The sequence below is a fragment of the Fragaria vesca genome, linkage group LG4, assembly GCF_000184155.1.
Source record: "Fragaria vesca subsp. vesca linkage group LG4, FraVesHawaii_1.0, whole genome shotgun sequence".
In the NCBI taxonomy this organism is placed as follows: Eukaryota; Viridiplantae; Streptophyta; class Magnoliopsida; order Rosales; family Rosaceae; genus Fragaria; species Fragaria vesca.
Window position 1 is genome coordinate 10,350,628 of NC_020494.1, and position 16,476 is coordinate 10,367,103.

The following is a 16,476-nucleotide window of genomic DNA, read 5'->3' on the forward strand; positions in this document are numbered from 1 at the left end:
AGCAGCCTTCTCTTCTGTCTCTCTCTCTCACCACTGAAGGAACCTGGAAAAGTTTTCCGATCGTTTCTCCTCTGTCCGGTGATGGAATTGGACGCCGTTGGTTCCGTTCTCTTCGTCTCTTCCTCCCCCATCTATCCATGACTGCCTTGTAGATCAATTCAAGGTGTATAAATCCCAGCTAGCCAAAAACAGTCCGTTTGGACCCGTTATGGTGTCCCGGTTCATTCTCCCTCCTCCGGTCATCTATTCCGGCGAGACCACCCAAGTTTTGTTGGGGTTTTCTAGCATAGTAAACCCTCTAAAAGGTTTGAGTCGATTCAAAACATGGATGGAGAATCAAAGGAAACTTCGAATCCTAGAGTTTTGATCTAATTGGTCTCAAGGTAATTTTCTGACTTTTACCTTGAATTGGTGTTTGTAATAGTTACAGAAGTTGCAGTGGGTGTTACAGGGCGTCCCTCATTCCTCGAGGCAGCTGTGGCCTCAGACCCAGACGGAGGTGTCTACACCCCATATGCTTGAGATACACCGAGCGCCCACTCCGGATCCTACTTCTTCGGATAGTGGGTCATCTGGGGTACAGATGCCGCCGTCTCATCTGTTCCTTCCGCGGATGATACCGGCCTTACCTGCAGTCGATGGCTCAGGGACGCCGATTTATCCACTGCCACCGCCAGTGGCTTCATCAACGGCGTACCGGTTCGTGTCTTTTGATACGCCTCTTATTTCCGCGAGAGTATCATCATCGGCGACAGAGACGAAATCCGTCGCGTCCACCACATCGCCCTCAGGTAATGAAAGATGAATGATTTGTTTTCTTATTATTAATAATAAAAGGTCTCCGATTTTAATAATCAATTTGGTTTATCATGTGAATAGGCACCGTCGGAGCGAAGCCGACAAGGAAGAAGAGAGGCCCCGTCACAGGGAAGGTTCTCGAGAAGACCGTCAGTACCTCAGAGAGGATCGTCATCGTTACTGACGGGGATGGCGACATAGTATCAGGCAGGAAGTCGAGGACGTACTCCGGCCGTGTGGGAGCGCTGATTAGGGATAGAGTCCCTATGTTGTGGTCAGACTGGGGCGAGGACCCGCAGGAGGTTAAGGACATGGTTCACAACGCGATGTCGGTGAGTTTACAAAATGCCTCAATAATATTATGTATTACATTGTTGATTTCTCGAAAAACTAAACTAATAAACGGTTAAATACATGTGAGGTTTGAGGTTTTCAAGCACCTGAATAACAGCTGAGTGGACGTCGTGCATGGGAGAAGGTACGTTGGGAAGTTAATGAAAAAACAAAATTGTATGTGATATTAATAATATTTCTAATATTTTTGTTGTATCTGTAGGTACAAAGAGTGGAAGAACGAGTTGCGGACCCACTGGACTACGCACCGGAATGCACGTTTTGATACACCTGTTGAGTTCCAGGATAGGGAGTACAAGTGGCGTTGGCTTCTGACATCAGAATTCAATAACCCTCGTAAACAGGTATTTAAAAAAATTAATTAGTTAATTTGTCATTAAGTACGTGCGTTTTTAAATATTTTACTAATAGTTTATTTTTTTTCTTTGAAGACCGTCTCCCGGGCGAACGTTCAGAACCGGCAACGCAACACAAGGAACCATCGTGCTGGTTCTAGACCGTTCGCTGTCTTCATGGACGAGGCGGCCAAGGAACATCCAGAAGTCAACCGGTATGTCTATACGTACGAGAAGACATATCCTGACGCCCAGGAGGATATTGTAAGTCATCTTACGTTTTTAAATTTTTAATTTAACTTATATATATGTCAAAATGTTAATTAATAATTTTTTTCCTATCTAATTAGGCGAATGTGAGGGAGGCTAGTGACGAGGTGATGAGTGCTATAGTGAGGGAGACATGGCCGGACACGCAGGAGGAAGAGATGTTTGAAGTCATGTCTCGGATCGACACTTCGGATCAGACGGTTGGGGCGAGGATCATGGGCACAGCGTTCCCACCGCGAGCAAACAACTTCTACTACCGGGGTCTAGGAAAGAAGGGCGAGGGGGTCCTGAAGACCACTCTAGGATTTCAACGAAAAACAGTCTCGACCAGCAGCAGGACCACGACCACCAAGACGACTCAGCTAGAGTCGGAAGTTCAGAGACTACGGGAACAACAAGCCGCTCAGGTTGCCTATAATGCCGCGCAAGCAGCCTATACTGCCGAGATATATGCCATCCAGCAGGCGCAACAGCAGCAGATATTCATACAGGAGTTTACAGCTGCCCAGCTTCAAGGACTTCCGGCTCTGCCCATGCCTACGGCTATCCCGCTACCCCAGCCGCAGCAACCTCCGCAGCAACCACCAGAAGCAGATATTAATTTAGACGATCTAGATTTTGTGTAGTTGATGAATTATATAGTTTTTTATGCTTGTTGTTGGTTATATGGAATTGTTTTGGTGTATTTTGCAGCTTACTTGGAATGGTAATTTAGAAATTTCGGGTTTTTTTTTACTAGAATGGACTTATAGCCGACGAAATACGCCATAATTCGTCAGCTATAGTATTTTTAATTTTTTTTATAAGGTTTAGCTGACGAATTATGAAATGTTTCGTCGGCTAAACCCTTCTAAAGCCGACTAAACAGACTATATTTCGTCGGCTTTAATTATTTTTTATTTTTTTATTACATATTATAGCCGACGAATATATTAAACGTTTCGTCGGCTAAAGTCTCAGACTACGGTCGACGAAACATTTAAGATATTCGTCGGCTAAATTCTGGGAAAAAAGCCGACGATCTCTTTTTCGTCGGCTAAATTCTAGGACTAAAGCCGACGACGTCTTCTAGTTTCGTCGGCTAAAGTCATCGCCGACGACCTTTTCCCGACGAAATCTTAGCTGACGAAGGCTCGTTGGCTAAGATCTTAGCCGATGAATTAAGCTATCCTGGTAGAGTATGTCACATCCCGGTTCTTAAGTCAATTTGCAGTTATTTACTTTTGGGTTACTTTGACCTTTTACCGTTATAAGTAACCGTTTACTATTTAAGACTCTAAAAGTTGACTTTTTCCTTCATGTAAAATTTAGGAAAACTTTCTTCATGAAAGTCGTAGAGGATGTTAAACGGAGTTCGTGGACACATGACACGCTTAAAACAGAGTTTGTATGAAGAAGTTATGGTTTAAAAACGAAAGTTACTATTTTGGTAAAAGGGGGTAAAATTTAGTGGGTTTTATTTTTGGTGGGTGTTTAAGTTGGACCGGGTAGGTGTGGAGAAGCCCAACACCCACCCACACTCTCTCTCTCTCTCTCTCTCTCGTGAGCTCCTCCCGACCCGTTGAAGACCCAGCCATTGTCCGTCGTTGTCCGGCCGCCATAGACCGCCGTTCCGGTCTCAAACTGTCGGCTGTCCACCCAGCTTCCTCCCTGGACCGGTGAGTGCCGCCATAACGTCGCCGTTCGAGAGGAATTCCGCCGGAGACGCCGGCTGTCTTCTTGCCGGAGTTCCCTCCTCCGGCCACCATAACTCGTGATTTTTGGCTCATCTTGTAGCTCTCATCAAGGTTAGTAATCCCTCAAAAGAAATTGGCTAAATTCGATCTTGGTAGGGAGAAATGTATAATTGAAGTCCTAAGGCTCAATTTAAGGTTTTGGTTCGATTAACCTAGTTAGACTTAGAAACGTGTAATGAATGTATGCTAAACGCACCGTTTTGGGGTCTTAGTATGTTGCTTCTTGTCTTGTTCAGGAGTAACTGTGTGTGGTTGTAGTTGGTTAAATGTAACTAGGGTTGGTTAGTTTTGTTTGTCTGCTTCTGCTCAACTTAGGGTTCTGCTCCTATAAAGAGCCATCTTTGTATTCCAGCCGCATCAATCAATATATATCAGTTTTCTAGTCTTTCATTTTCTTTTAGTTATTTTCTTTAAGTCTTGTCCTAGCCAGGGTTTAGTACCATCACATCTGCTATCAGAGCCCTATCTGGGCACCATGGCAAACAAGAAAGGTGGTGGTGGTCATAATCAGCCACATACTTCGGGAGAATCATCTAGCATCTCCAAGCTTATCGAGATGAGACCAATGCTTCGATGGAGGAGCTTCGGAGCATTATGAATACATATCAAGCATCTTTCAACTCGTTTAGGCTTGAGATGATGGAGGAAATGAGAGCTATGAGAGAGCTCTCTACAGCTGCTGCGGCTAAGCTGGAAAGCTCTTTGGTGAGCTTTGGAACCTTGCCTCCTACTTTAGGCATTGCAGCAGCAACACAGGGTCAAGTCACATCGGCGTTGGAACAAGCACATGAGCATGCTGCACATGGACTTGCTATCACAGACCCTGTTCCATCCCTTTCTGCCAGCTCAGCAAAGCAAACCTTACACATCCAAGAGATTACAGAGGTTGAAACGTCAGAAGGGGAGCCATTTTTCTTGAACCAAACCGAGCCTTTAGTGACTAATGCAGTAGGAGCAGTCCTCCCCAAGTCAGGGTCTTCCTCAAGCACTGAAAAGGGCAAGACAGCAACTGGATCTGCTTCTAGCTCGAAAGGTAACCAACACCAACAACACATCTTCCAACACACCAATTTTGGTACCAACCCTTTTAACTATATGACGGGTCACACAGCTGGTGTGGAGTCTTTTTCTCCTCTCCCAAACCCTATGTTTTTCAATCCCACAAGTCCATATCCTTACTTCCAACCTCCCTATCTTCCTCCACCGTTTGGCTATTCATACCCAACATATGCCACCACAACTACTACAAACCCACACACGAGTACAAAGCTGCACATGGCCTTTGTTCCTCCACACACAACACCTCCTAATCCTCCTAACCCTCCCATTGACCCAAACCTGCCCACCATGAGACAAATGAAGCTTGAGTTACCTCTGTTCTGTGGAGGAGACCCAGTGGAATGGATTAACAAGGTGGAGCAATATTTTGCTTTTTACCAAGTTCCAGATGACAAGAAACTGGCCATAGCTTCGATGCATATCATTGAGAGTGCCGCAGACCGTTGGTTTCTATTTCGCCATGAATTCGCCAACTCTTGGCCTGGTCTTGCCGAGTTGTTGATGCAAGAGTTCAGTGGGTACACGATTGTGGATTACCAAGCGGCGTTGGGGCGTATGTCGCAAATGGGCACTGTTGAACAATACATTGATACATTCACGAAGCTATCTCGAAGAGTTTTAGGATTTTCACATGAGGCTTTGGTTTCTTGCTTCATTGGTGGCTTAAAGGAGGCCATTAGAGCGCATGTTAAGGCTCAGAAACCTAAAACGCTATATGAGGCGTGTGAGCTTGCTAAAGTGTTTGAAGAACTTGAGTCTTCACTTAGAACTCAAGCTCGAGTGTCAACGAGGCTAGCTCAAGGGGCACCACAACGTACCAACAACTGGAATGGAGGAGCAAATGTGAACACCAGACCTCCTGTGGTGCAGCAGCGCTTACCAGCACCTCCTAACAATGGACCTCTAGGAGGAAATCGTCGATTGACACAGGCAGAGTATCAAGAGCGTAGAGCTCGTAACCAATGCTTCTTTTGCGACGAAATTTTTCGACCTGGACATAATTGCCGAAGAGGGCAAGCACTAATGGTGATTGAAGTGAAACAAGAAGAGAGAGCTTTAGAAGGGTCGGAAGGAGAAAACAATGAACTAGCTCTAGTAGATGACAACAATGAAGAGGAAGTGGTCTTGCAAGCAATGAGCGATGGCAGCGCTTCCACAATGCAGTTGAAGGGGCTATGCAACAAGAAGAGAGCACATGTTTTGATAGACTCGGGAGCTTCACACAATTTTATTCATCCGGCATTGATTAAAAGTGTGAAGGCAACAGTGCAAACCATTTCGCGATTGAGGGTGAAGCTAGCAAGTGGGGCTGTGTTGTACACCAACAAGTTGGTAACAATGGAACTTGAACTTCAAGGTTATTCATTTTATACTGATTACTATGTTCTTCCAATTTCAGGTTCTGAAATCATTCTAGGGGCTGCTTGGCTTAAATCCCTAGGTGACATTATTTGGAACTTTGAGTTAATGCGCATGAGGTTCATGAAGGGTGAGCAAGAACATGTGTTGCAAGGAGAGATGGAGCCTATGTCGAAGATAGTTAATTGTAAGTCTATGACCAAGTGTCGAAGATAGTTAATTGTAAGTCTATGACCAGGTTATTGCGCAAGGAAAGGGAAGCAGTATTGGTTCAGTTGAATGCAGCTAAGACAGAAGCTAAAGGGGTTGAGCAACATTCACAAGTTAAACAGCTCTTGTCTCGGTATGCAGATTTGTTTAAGCCTCCTACACAGTTGCCTCCACATAGACCTCAAGACTATCAGATCACTCTGCTCCCTAACATTGCCCCTATCAGTGTCCGTCCATATAGGTATCCTTATTCACAAAAGAGTGAAATTGAAAAGATCATATCAGAGTTGCTTGCTAACGGGGTAATTCGCCCGAGTATTAGTCCTTTCTCATCCCCGGTGTTATTGGTTAAGAAGAAAGATGGGAGTTGGAGACTTTGTGTAGACTACCGTGCCCTAAACACTGCCACAGTTAAGGACAAATACCCTATTCCGGTGGTGGATGAACTCATTGATGAGGTTCACGGAGCAGCTTTCTTCACTAAACTCGATCTCAGATCTGGTTATCATCATATACGAATGAAGGAGGAGGATATACCCAAGACAGCCTTCCGGACTCACTCGGGTCACTACAAGTTCTCAGTCATGCCCTTTGGATTGACTAATGCGTCGGCGACTTTTCAAGCTGTGATGAATGAAGTGCTACGAGAACATCTTAGAAAATTCACATTGGTTTTCTCTGATGACATTCTTGTATATAGCCCCTCTATGCAAGAGCACCTGAAGCACATAGAGTTGGTTTTTGCAAAACTCAGAAGACATTCTCTTAAGATAAAGGCCAGCAAGTGTGTTTTTGCTGTGCAACAAGTGGAATACTTGGGTCATGTTATAAGTAAGAGAGGAGTTTCGGTGGATCCTACAAAAATTCAGTGTGTAAAGTAGTGGCCTTGACCTACAACTTTGAAGCAGCTGAGAGGGTTCCTTGGTCTAGCAGGGTACTATCGCAAGTTTGTAAGAGGGTTTGGTTTGATCGCTAAACCTCTAACAGACATGCTTAAGAAAGATGGTTTTGTTTGGAGTGATAGTGCAGTGGAAGCTTTTGAAAAGTTAAAGGAAGCATTGATTAGTACTCCGGTGTTAGCAATTTCGGATTTTTCGAAGGAGTTTGCTATTGAGTGTGATGCCTCTGATGGGGGAATTGGAGCTGTTTTAACCCAAGAAGAACACCCTATTGCCTACATGAGTAAGGCTTTAGCTCAAAAGCACTTGGCTTTATCTGTGTATGATAAAGAAATGCTTGTTGTGGTCTCGACAGTGCAACACTGGCGTCCATACCTTCTTGGTTAACACTTCAAGATTTACATAGATCACAAAACAATTGAGCATTTTCTAAACCAGAGGATCACTACTCCGGCTGAACAAAAGTGGCTCATCAAGTTGCTTGGATTTGACTACACAATCCATTATAAATCAGGGAAAAGCAATGCAGCATCTGATGCTTTATCTAGAGCACTATTCTCAATTCAACTCAATGGGGTATTAATACCAACTCACACTTTTGTCCAAGAGCTACAACAAGCTTGTGCTAGGGACCCTGAGGCAAAGCAGGTTATTCATATCCTTGTTCAAGACCCCCTCGGTAAGAAACACTACTCTCTGGTCAATTCTCAATTGTACTACAAAAATCGTGTTTTTATTCCTAACTGGATGGATGGCGCCAAAAGATTATATATGAGTTCCATGATGGTTTTGTGGGGGCCTATGCTGGTCGCCATAGAACTTATAAAAGAGTACAGAGAAACTTTGTTTGGCTAGGGCTACACAAGGATGTCAAGAAGTATGTTTCTAAGTGTGATACATGCCAGAGGAACCATAGTGAGAATGTATTACCTCCTGGACATTTGCAGCCTCTTTCCATCCCTGATGAAGCATGACAAGACATCACAATGGATTTTATTGAAGCTCTTCCAAAAGCAGAAGGTAAGAGTGTGATTTGGGTGATAGTCGACAAGTTGACAAAGTACTCCCATTTCATAGCTCTTGCGCACCCTTATACAGCAGAAAGTTTGGCACAAGTCTTTGTTAAAGAAGTTTTCAAACTACACGGCATGCCATCCAATATCACAACTGATCGAGATCCTGTCTTTATGAGTCTGTTCTGGGACTTGTTCTTTTAGCTACAAGGCACTAAACTGAGTAGGTCATCAGCGTACCACCCTCAGAGTGACGGCCAAACAGAGAACTTAAACAAGACTTTGGAGCAATTCTTAAGATGTGTTGTAGGGGAGAGACCACAACTTTGGGTGCAAGCATTGCCATGGGCAGAGTGGTGGTACAACTCCTCTTACCATTCTTCCATCCAAATGTCTCCATTTGAAGCTCTCTATGGTTATCCACCTCCTACCTTCACTACTTATTTGCCAGGGTCTACTTCGGTAGCTCGAGTTGACAAACAACTTAGGGACATAAATGAACTGATTGCTACCCTTAAGAAGAATTTGGTGAAGGCTAAGAACAGGCAGAAGCAATTTTACGATAACAAGCACTCAGAGAGATCTTTTGAGGTAGGAGACAAGGTTTTCCTCAAGCTCCAACCTTATAAACAACAAACAGTACACCAAGGTGCCTTTCACAAGCTATCAGCTAAATATTTTGGTCCTTTTGAAGTCCTACAGAAAATCGGTACAGTGGCATACAAACTTAAGCTTCCTCCAACTGCTAGGATTCATAATATTTTTCATGTTTCTCTTTTGAAAAAGAAACTGAGGAGCTCTGTGATGGTGGAGCCTCACCTTCCTCATATTTTTGATGCCAATAAGCACACCTGGACACCAGCCAAAGTTCTCGAGACCAGGCTAGTCAAGAGGAGAGGTAATGCTGCAGCACAATGGTTGATTCTATGGGAAGGGACCAGCCCTGAGGAGGCCACATGGGAGTATGCTGATGAAGTGAAATGCAGGTTTCCTGCTTTTGAGTCTGACTCTTAGATCAAAAACTTGAGGTCAAGTTTTAAATCATGTGGGGTGCAATGTAATGAATGTATGCTAAACGCACCGTTTTGGGGTCCAGTATGTTGCTTCTTGTCTTGTTCAGGAGTAACTGTGTGTGGTTGTAGCTGGTTAAATGTAACTAGGGTTGGTTAGTTTTGTTTGTCTACTTCTGCTCAACTTAGGGTTCTGCTCTTATAAAGAGTCATCTTTGTATTCCAGCCGTATCAATCAATATATATCAGTTTTCTAGTCTTTCATTTTCTTTAAGTCTTGTCCTAGCCAGGGTTTGGTACCATCACAAAATGGATTTTGTGCTAGTTAAGGAAGTTGTTGTGCAAGTTGAGGGGAGTGTTGTTGTAAAATTTGGGAAGCATTGGAGGTCGCCGGAGTACGGCTGCCGGCGGAGCAGGCGGCGGCACCACCCCTTAAGGACAGTTTTTCATGTTTTTGAGATTGTTTTAATGAGAGGAGTATAATGATGTGAAGTTTGGAATTGTTGGAGGAGTTTTGGTTAGGTTTGAGATTTTTCAAGATGGAGAATTTTGGCGGTTGTTAAAATGAAAATCCGGCCGTTGGGTGTCCTTGGTATATATTCTAGAATGTTAGAATTGATGAATTAAGGTTGTGGTGGAGTTTGATGTGAATCCGGTAAACTTAACCCTAGTAAGGGTAGTGGGTTAAGCGGAAGAGTTTTGGGTGTTTAAATTTAAGTATTTATTTTCCGGAATTGAAGTTTGGTCCTAAACATGGTTGTTGTGCCAGAATTCGAGGAGACCTCACATGAGTGGCAATTCGGAATTCGTCAGGCTTAGGCCTAAATCTGTGAGTGGACATTTTGGTTTTTAATAATATGTATGCAGGATTTTATAAGTTGCCCATTATATTTTCCAAGCTTAAATTGTAATTTCGGCTTATGAAATGGTCTTTGAATTTATTTGATTTTTATGCATTGATTAACCTTTGCCATGATTTATGGAATTCATTTGAGATTGGCATATTGGTTATGAAATTTATTTGAGATTGACATATTGGTTATGTTTTCGATAATGAATTTATGGATTTGAGCTTGGGTTAGAGATTTGGTATTTGATTTTTAATATTCTTTATGATTTCAAGATTTGAGATTATATCCAGATTTGCATATTGCCTGGTTTTCGAAAGATGATAATTATTTAAGTTAATTATTTCATTGAGCATTTTAACGTGTGGGACACGTCGTTGAATTTAATTAATTTCTTTGCTCTTTGAATTCTTTGAGTACAGTTGGGAATCGTACTTATGTTTTAGTTAAGAGTTTTGGGGAAACTCACATGGATTTATGTTTCTTTATTTATGCCATACTTGTCGGATAATATATTACTAATGCTATCATGTTGTTCCACTTTTCGAGGTGATGTGGCCTCCACGTTTTAAGTGGGGTTACTCAAGCCCTTTCCGCCTTTGGGTGATGTGATATAGTCGACGACATCACGCAAGCCCTGCACCCTCTCCGTTATTATAACGTGAAGGTGTAGAGAGTATGGGAGTACTTTTGTCTAGGAGGCTCACTTGTATGGCTATAGCTGCTTCTTATTTAATATTTATTGTCTTGACTAGCGGGGCTAGTCCATCTTTTCGATATTTCATTTTACAAAGGTCTTTATGTACCAATAATGTTATTTTTGACTAGCTGGGCTAGTCCGTTATTTTGGTACTTTCTTTTACAAAGGTTATTATTTATTTTTGTCGTTAATTTGACTAGTGGGGCTAGTTCGTTTTCTTGGGATTTTCTTTATGAAAGTTTTATCAACACTTGCATGAAACGGATTTCTTGATTATCGGAAAATGGGAAAGTAATTAAGTTCGGTTAGTTATGTTGCGATCAGTTACTTGATTATTTTTTGTCCACTTACTCTAACGTTTTAAATTACTTTCCCCTGGGCCCTATGGTTTTAAATGCCCAGTTTGCAAGCTAAATCTAAGTGAGGTCGAGCGTACATGGAGTCGAGGCATAGTCAGAGTCTGCTTCGGCTTATTCTTTATTTATTGTTTTTCTTTCATTATAGATATGCTCTGATAACCATTTGAGATAGTTATTAGTTGATTAAGGCTTGTTGTAATTTTGGGAGATGTGTTGAACTTGAGGAGCAAGAAGGCTCCAGGTGTTGAGGCTGGTTTGTTTGTTTATAGAAGTGTAGGATTTTTCAGGTAAGGGTTGTCTATTTTCAAGGTAGATTATGCCAAATTTTCGGTAAATTTTTCTTGAAAATGAAGCCCGCAGGATTTACCTCGGGTTTCAGGGTGAAATTCGGAGTGGGTTCTGTCAACTTAAATTGTTGCTCTCATAAAGTATGACTAAACTTACCATTTTAGTAATATCTAACCATCAGCAGTAAGAATGCATGCCCACATTGACGATAGTGGGATCTTATATTTGTGCTTGGGATAACAACAAGTAGCAATTCATAAACGAAAGAAATATGATGTTATGTTGTTGTGTTGTTATGGCTAGACACTGTATTGAGGAATGTCTGCATATTTTTTCTAGATCACCTGGATTGAACCATGCCCATCATATATAACCCTTAGAACTGGAAGATGAACCATCATTCTGCTCATTTTGACTTATGCTTCTTCGTATGCTTGAATTATAACGTTCCATCTCTTTTGATCTATTCAAAAGTGCAGAATGAAACTAATCTTCATCATTGTAAAGCCAATTAAGAATGACCGTCAGATTATCAAATGTTTTCACCTTAAAATCATAAGCTTAATGAGGTAAAGAAAGAATCACATCTATATCTCACTGGATTACTCACCATCTCCATGCAACATAGTAACATCTTTATGAATAACTTGGTTATTTTCAGACATTAAAAGAACAGAAAGGTGTGATTAAGTAAAAAAATTTATGAAAAAAGCGTGATAAAATCAAGAATCTTAACTTTCAATTTTTTTTTTTTGATAGAAAAAGAAATACACTAAATAGAGGTGCCTCTAGTGCACCATGAGTTTACAGAGTCAAAGGTTAAAGCTAAAACTGCATCCGGAGGAACACACTCCTCCCAAACACACGAATTATCTAACCTATGATCAAAGTTTGCAATGGCGTAAGCCACAAAGTTCGCCTCCTTGAAAACATGTTTGAAGCTGATGAACTCGAACGAGCTTCGAAGGGATTTAATATCTTGACAAAGCTTAAGCAATCTCCACGGGGGTGCAGAGACGCCATTAATGACATTAATTACGAGCTTGGAGTCGCCTTCAACCTCCACCTTTTTAAAGCCTCTTCTTTTTGCATCAATGAGGCCGTTACGGAGGGCTAGGGCTTTAGCTACAGGAACAGTCGTTGAACCAAAGTTGAAAGCAGCTGCAGCAAGGGGGCTTCCAAGAGGGTTTCTAAAAATGAAACCGCCTGCCGCATAGCTACTCTTCACAGACCCATAAAAAATCAAGAATCTTAACTTTCATTGTAAAGACTAAAGAGCAAAACGAATGACACTTCAGGACAAATTAACGCCTCTTGACCGGGATGCTGAATCGTATATATGCAAGAATAACATGAACTTGGACCATGCCTGAATTACTATCTTTTCAAATGAACTAGTTTGTTTGCTGAGAACTAGATCATAATCTTGTAATTTCTTAGGTTTAGTAAATAAGACCACTAACTATACACCATTTCTGCAACAGTCAAGTTCACAATGTCAGGATTGAACCAAGAATTGCACGCATCTATTCACATACAGTTTTGCAACTTGCAAGCAATTTCAGTCATACAATCTGTTTCTGCATATTTCCGGAGACTATGTAGAATCACGGTGAAACAAACAATCATATACAAGAGACACAAGGACATATAGTGGTTCACCATGTCATCGGAGGACATGGCTACGTCCGCTTACGAATCAACTATCATGGCCAATAGGCCTTTGGTGTTACAAGAGCTCTCTAAGATGGAGTGAGTAGGGATCGGGAGAGGGATATTCAGCCAGCCCCTTTCTACATATGGGAAGCCTTCATTTTATAGCTAAGGAAGGTTCCCTCTTATTACATATTAACAATGTGGGACTAACTACACATATATCTTATCATTGTGTTTTCTTGTGAAGCATGGAGAAGCACATTCCCGACGTGGCATGAATGATTTTTCACCATGGCGAGGTAGGATATACATCGTATCTACAAGTTTCCTAACTGGTCTATGGGCGGGGAAGGTAGTTCCCAACTACCGACTACAAGTCCCCCCAAGTTCTCGTTCAAGACACGTCTTGAGTGGGGACTTGATATATAAAATGCCCATAGACCAGTCAATTATTAACGGGTACCCGGTCCCAGTCCCCCCAAGTCCGTACTCAGGACGTGTGTTGAACGGGTCTTGCTTATTCTGGGTCTTGTTTTTCTTGATATACACCGTAATCTTTAAGTCCACCAATAAATGCCCCTCCCGACCTCAGCCTCAAAACTTTTTTTGGCCGGGCGAGGATTATTGTACCTTCATAATGAACAAATGATCGATTAGCAGCTTACATAGTTTAGTTTGATCAACACAATTATGGGGCCAACCAAGTATTGTTATGGCCATAATAATTGTTGAAAAACACAATGGTTCATGCAATTGTGTAATACTGAATGTCGAATGCCAATCTCTCGGTGGAATGCCTCTCTCTCAGTGGAATGCCTCTCGGTCGAATGCCAAAACCTACAGCCCAGCATGTATACTCATATATATACAGGTTTGACTTACAAGTAGAATATTACGAACTTTCACAAACCAACGAGATTATAACAATCATAATCTTAGACGGGACTTATCTGTGAAAATAGCTGCTGAATGGATGCATATAGGAGGTATAGGTTCATGCCCATACTACTCTCGGACGATGAATCCTTGTTGCCAGTCTCTCGGTCCAAGATTTGTTGACTTTTTCCAGGTAAATAGCTCCGGGTGTCCATAGCTTTTTTTTTTTTTTTTTTTACTGAGACCTGCTACTTGCAGATTAGACTGAGGCACTAAGCCTTCCCCTTTCGATAACCGGAGATAAAGGTAGTAGAGCCCTAACTTGCACATGGGGTCAATTCTCTACCTTCTTCAATTGTTCTGCTCCCGGTGGCTGGATATGCTTAGACGGGAACCCTGAGATGAAGTCGACCTGGAGAAGTGATGTTGCTGCCAGGCTGGGTGCCTAGAGTAAGAAGACGGGTGTCTAGATCAACACCATTTTACTTCTTGCAGATAGGATTTCCCTTATCAGGGTGGCCATGTTGATTTGCAGGTGAGACCAGATGTGTCTTGACCGAGCCAGGCGGTGGGATCAGTGGATGCATCTCGGTGAGCTATTCAAACTGAAAGAATGATCCCGGGGGCTACCAGCTGGTTCCCGACGTGTCACTCCCGGTCGACAATGGATGAGCTTGGCCCGGGAGAGCTAATCGGGCTGGACCCGAGTGGTGGAGGTGATCCTGACTGGTTGATTGGTTGCTTCATCAATCCTCCCGGTGACCCTACTAGAGTGCCTCTCGCCCTTTCTATTGCCATACCGACCGATCGGCGTTGCCTGCCCGAGGACTATCGCCGGAAGAGCTCGACAAATCCGGAGCGGGCAGCGGAAGGAGTGGGTCGTCACCGGCGAAGCTCGCGGCCGACATGACTTCAGTATGGCGACTGCGTGAACTCTGGGTCCCAGTGAGCCATCTCCGGGTTTCGCCTACAGACCCGGAGTCATTGTAGTTATTATTATTATTATTATTTTGAAGACGGCCTGGTGATGAAGGGATCCCGGGCAGGTCATGTTACTCCGCCTGATGGTTGGGCCGGGCCTGGGCCTACATACCAAACACCATCTGCTGACTTCATGCATGAGCCTGCTGGCAGAGCAACAAGACTTTTTGTAACGTTTCCCACAGACGGCGCCAAATGTTTCTGCATAATCCCGGAGACTATGTAGAATCACGGTGGAACAAACAATCATGTACAAAAGACACAAGGACATATAGTGGTTCACCATGCCATCGGAGGACATGGCTACGTCCGCTTACGAATCAACTATCATGGCCAATAGGCCTTTGGTGTTACAAGAGCTCTCTAAGGTGGAGTGAGTAGGGATCGGGAGAGGGATATTCAGCCAGCCCCTTTCTACATATGGGAAGCCTTCCTTTTATAGCTAAGGAAGGTTCCCTCTTATTACATATTACCAATGTGGGACTAACTACACATATATCTTATCATTGTGTTTTCTTGTGGAGCATGGAGAAGCACATTCCCGACGTGGCACGGATGATCTTTCACCATGGCGAGTTAGGATATACATCATATCTACAAGTTTCCTGACTGGTCTATGGGCGGGGAAGGTAGTTCCCAACTACTGACTACACAATCTATTCCAAAAATCAGTTTTTTCTCATTAAGAATATTCCGAAAATTAGTTAACAACTTTAACATACAAAGCATGCAGCATCTATCACACAATACTCACTACAAAGTACAAACACATGATTATTTGACAGATAAAACTAACCATTTGGAGGAATTAATAGTGTTCACATGGTCACTTATTGACAAAGAAAATAATGGTTAATCACTGTTGGATGTAAATCCAAATGTGAGAAATATTATTTTAAAGTTAAGTTATTTTGTTTTCCACCATTGGATTTACATCCAACGATGATTGATCATAATTTCCTTAGTTACTAAGTGACCATATGAACACCACTATTGAAGGAATAAATATTTTTTTAGCACGACTAAATATTCTAATTAATGATGAAACGAATACATCAATCCTTCACCAACAACATATTCACCACTATGACATTTTGTTATTGAATCTTCATCTCAAATGAAACAATCCACTTCAGGTTCCTACATTACGATACAAAATACAATGAGATCAATCGGTCAATAAAAACTTGTAACATCTTACCTAAATCATTGGGTAGCTGAAGCATTTTGTGTTGAATTTCAGATGGGGCACTCATCAACATTATACAGGTTCGGACTTGATAAGAGTCTTAGGAGCCCATCGACTCAGGGCCCAAAGATCTTAGAGGCCCAGAAGAAAAAAAAATAAAGCTTATTTTATGATCAAATATAGTTAAATAATTAATGAAAGTGACAATTAATGTCACAGCTCCACTTTTAAACACAATTGTAAGAATATAATAGTAATGACTGTAATTAAGGGGCCCAAACAAGAGGATCAAACATGTTCTTATTGTAATTAGTGTTAACATTTTAATTTAATTTCTACTCGAAATTATATCAAAAACAAAATAAGGTAAGTTTTTTTGAAAAGAAAAAAGAAAAAGAAAAGGTAAGAGCTTAAAATAAGTTTCATAATGTAAATAGAATTCTTAAAATATAATCATCAGAACATTTTGGTATATGATGTTCTATAATTAGATTTTGTAGTTACATAGTTTCAGTTTCCGAAATATCATTATATAT

General features: G+C 41.9%; 1 protein-coding gene across 1 annotated transcript; it reads right to left on the reverse strand.

The window, feature by feature from the left end:
* Window positions 1-12,010: 12,010 nt before the first annotated feature.
* LOC101307008 lies at window positions 12,011-12,918 on the reverse strand. Its single transcript, XM_004298051.1, has 2 exons — window positions 12,901-12,918; window positions 12,011-12,460 (listed from the first exon to the last, which is right to left on the reverse strand). The coding sequence occupies exons 1-2, from the start codon at window positions 12,916-12,918 to the stop codon at window positions 12,011-12,013; spliced, it is 468 nt and encodes a 155-aa protein (XP_004298099.1).
* Window positions 12,919-16,476: the final 3,558 nt, after the last annotated feature.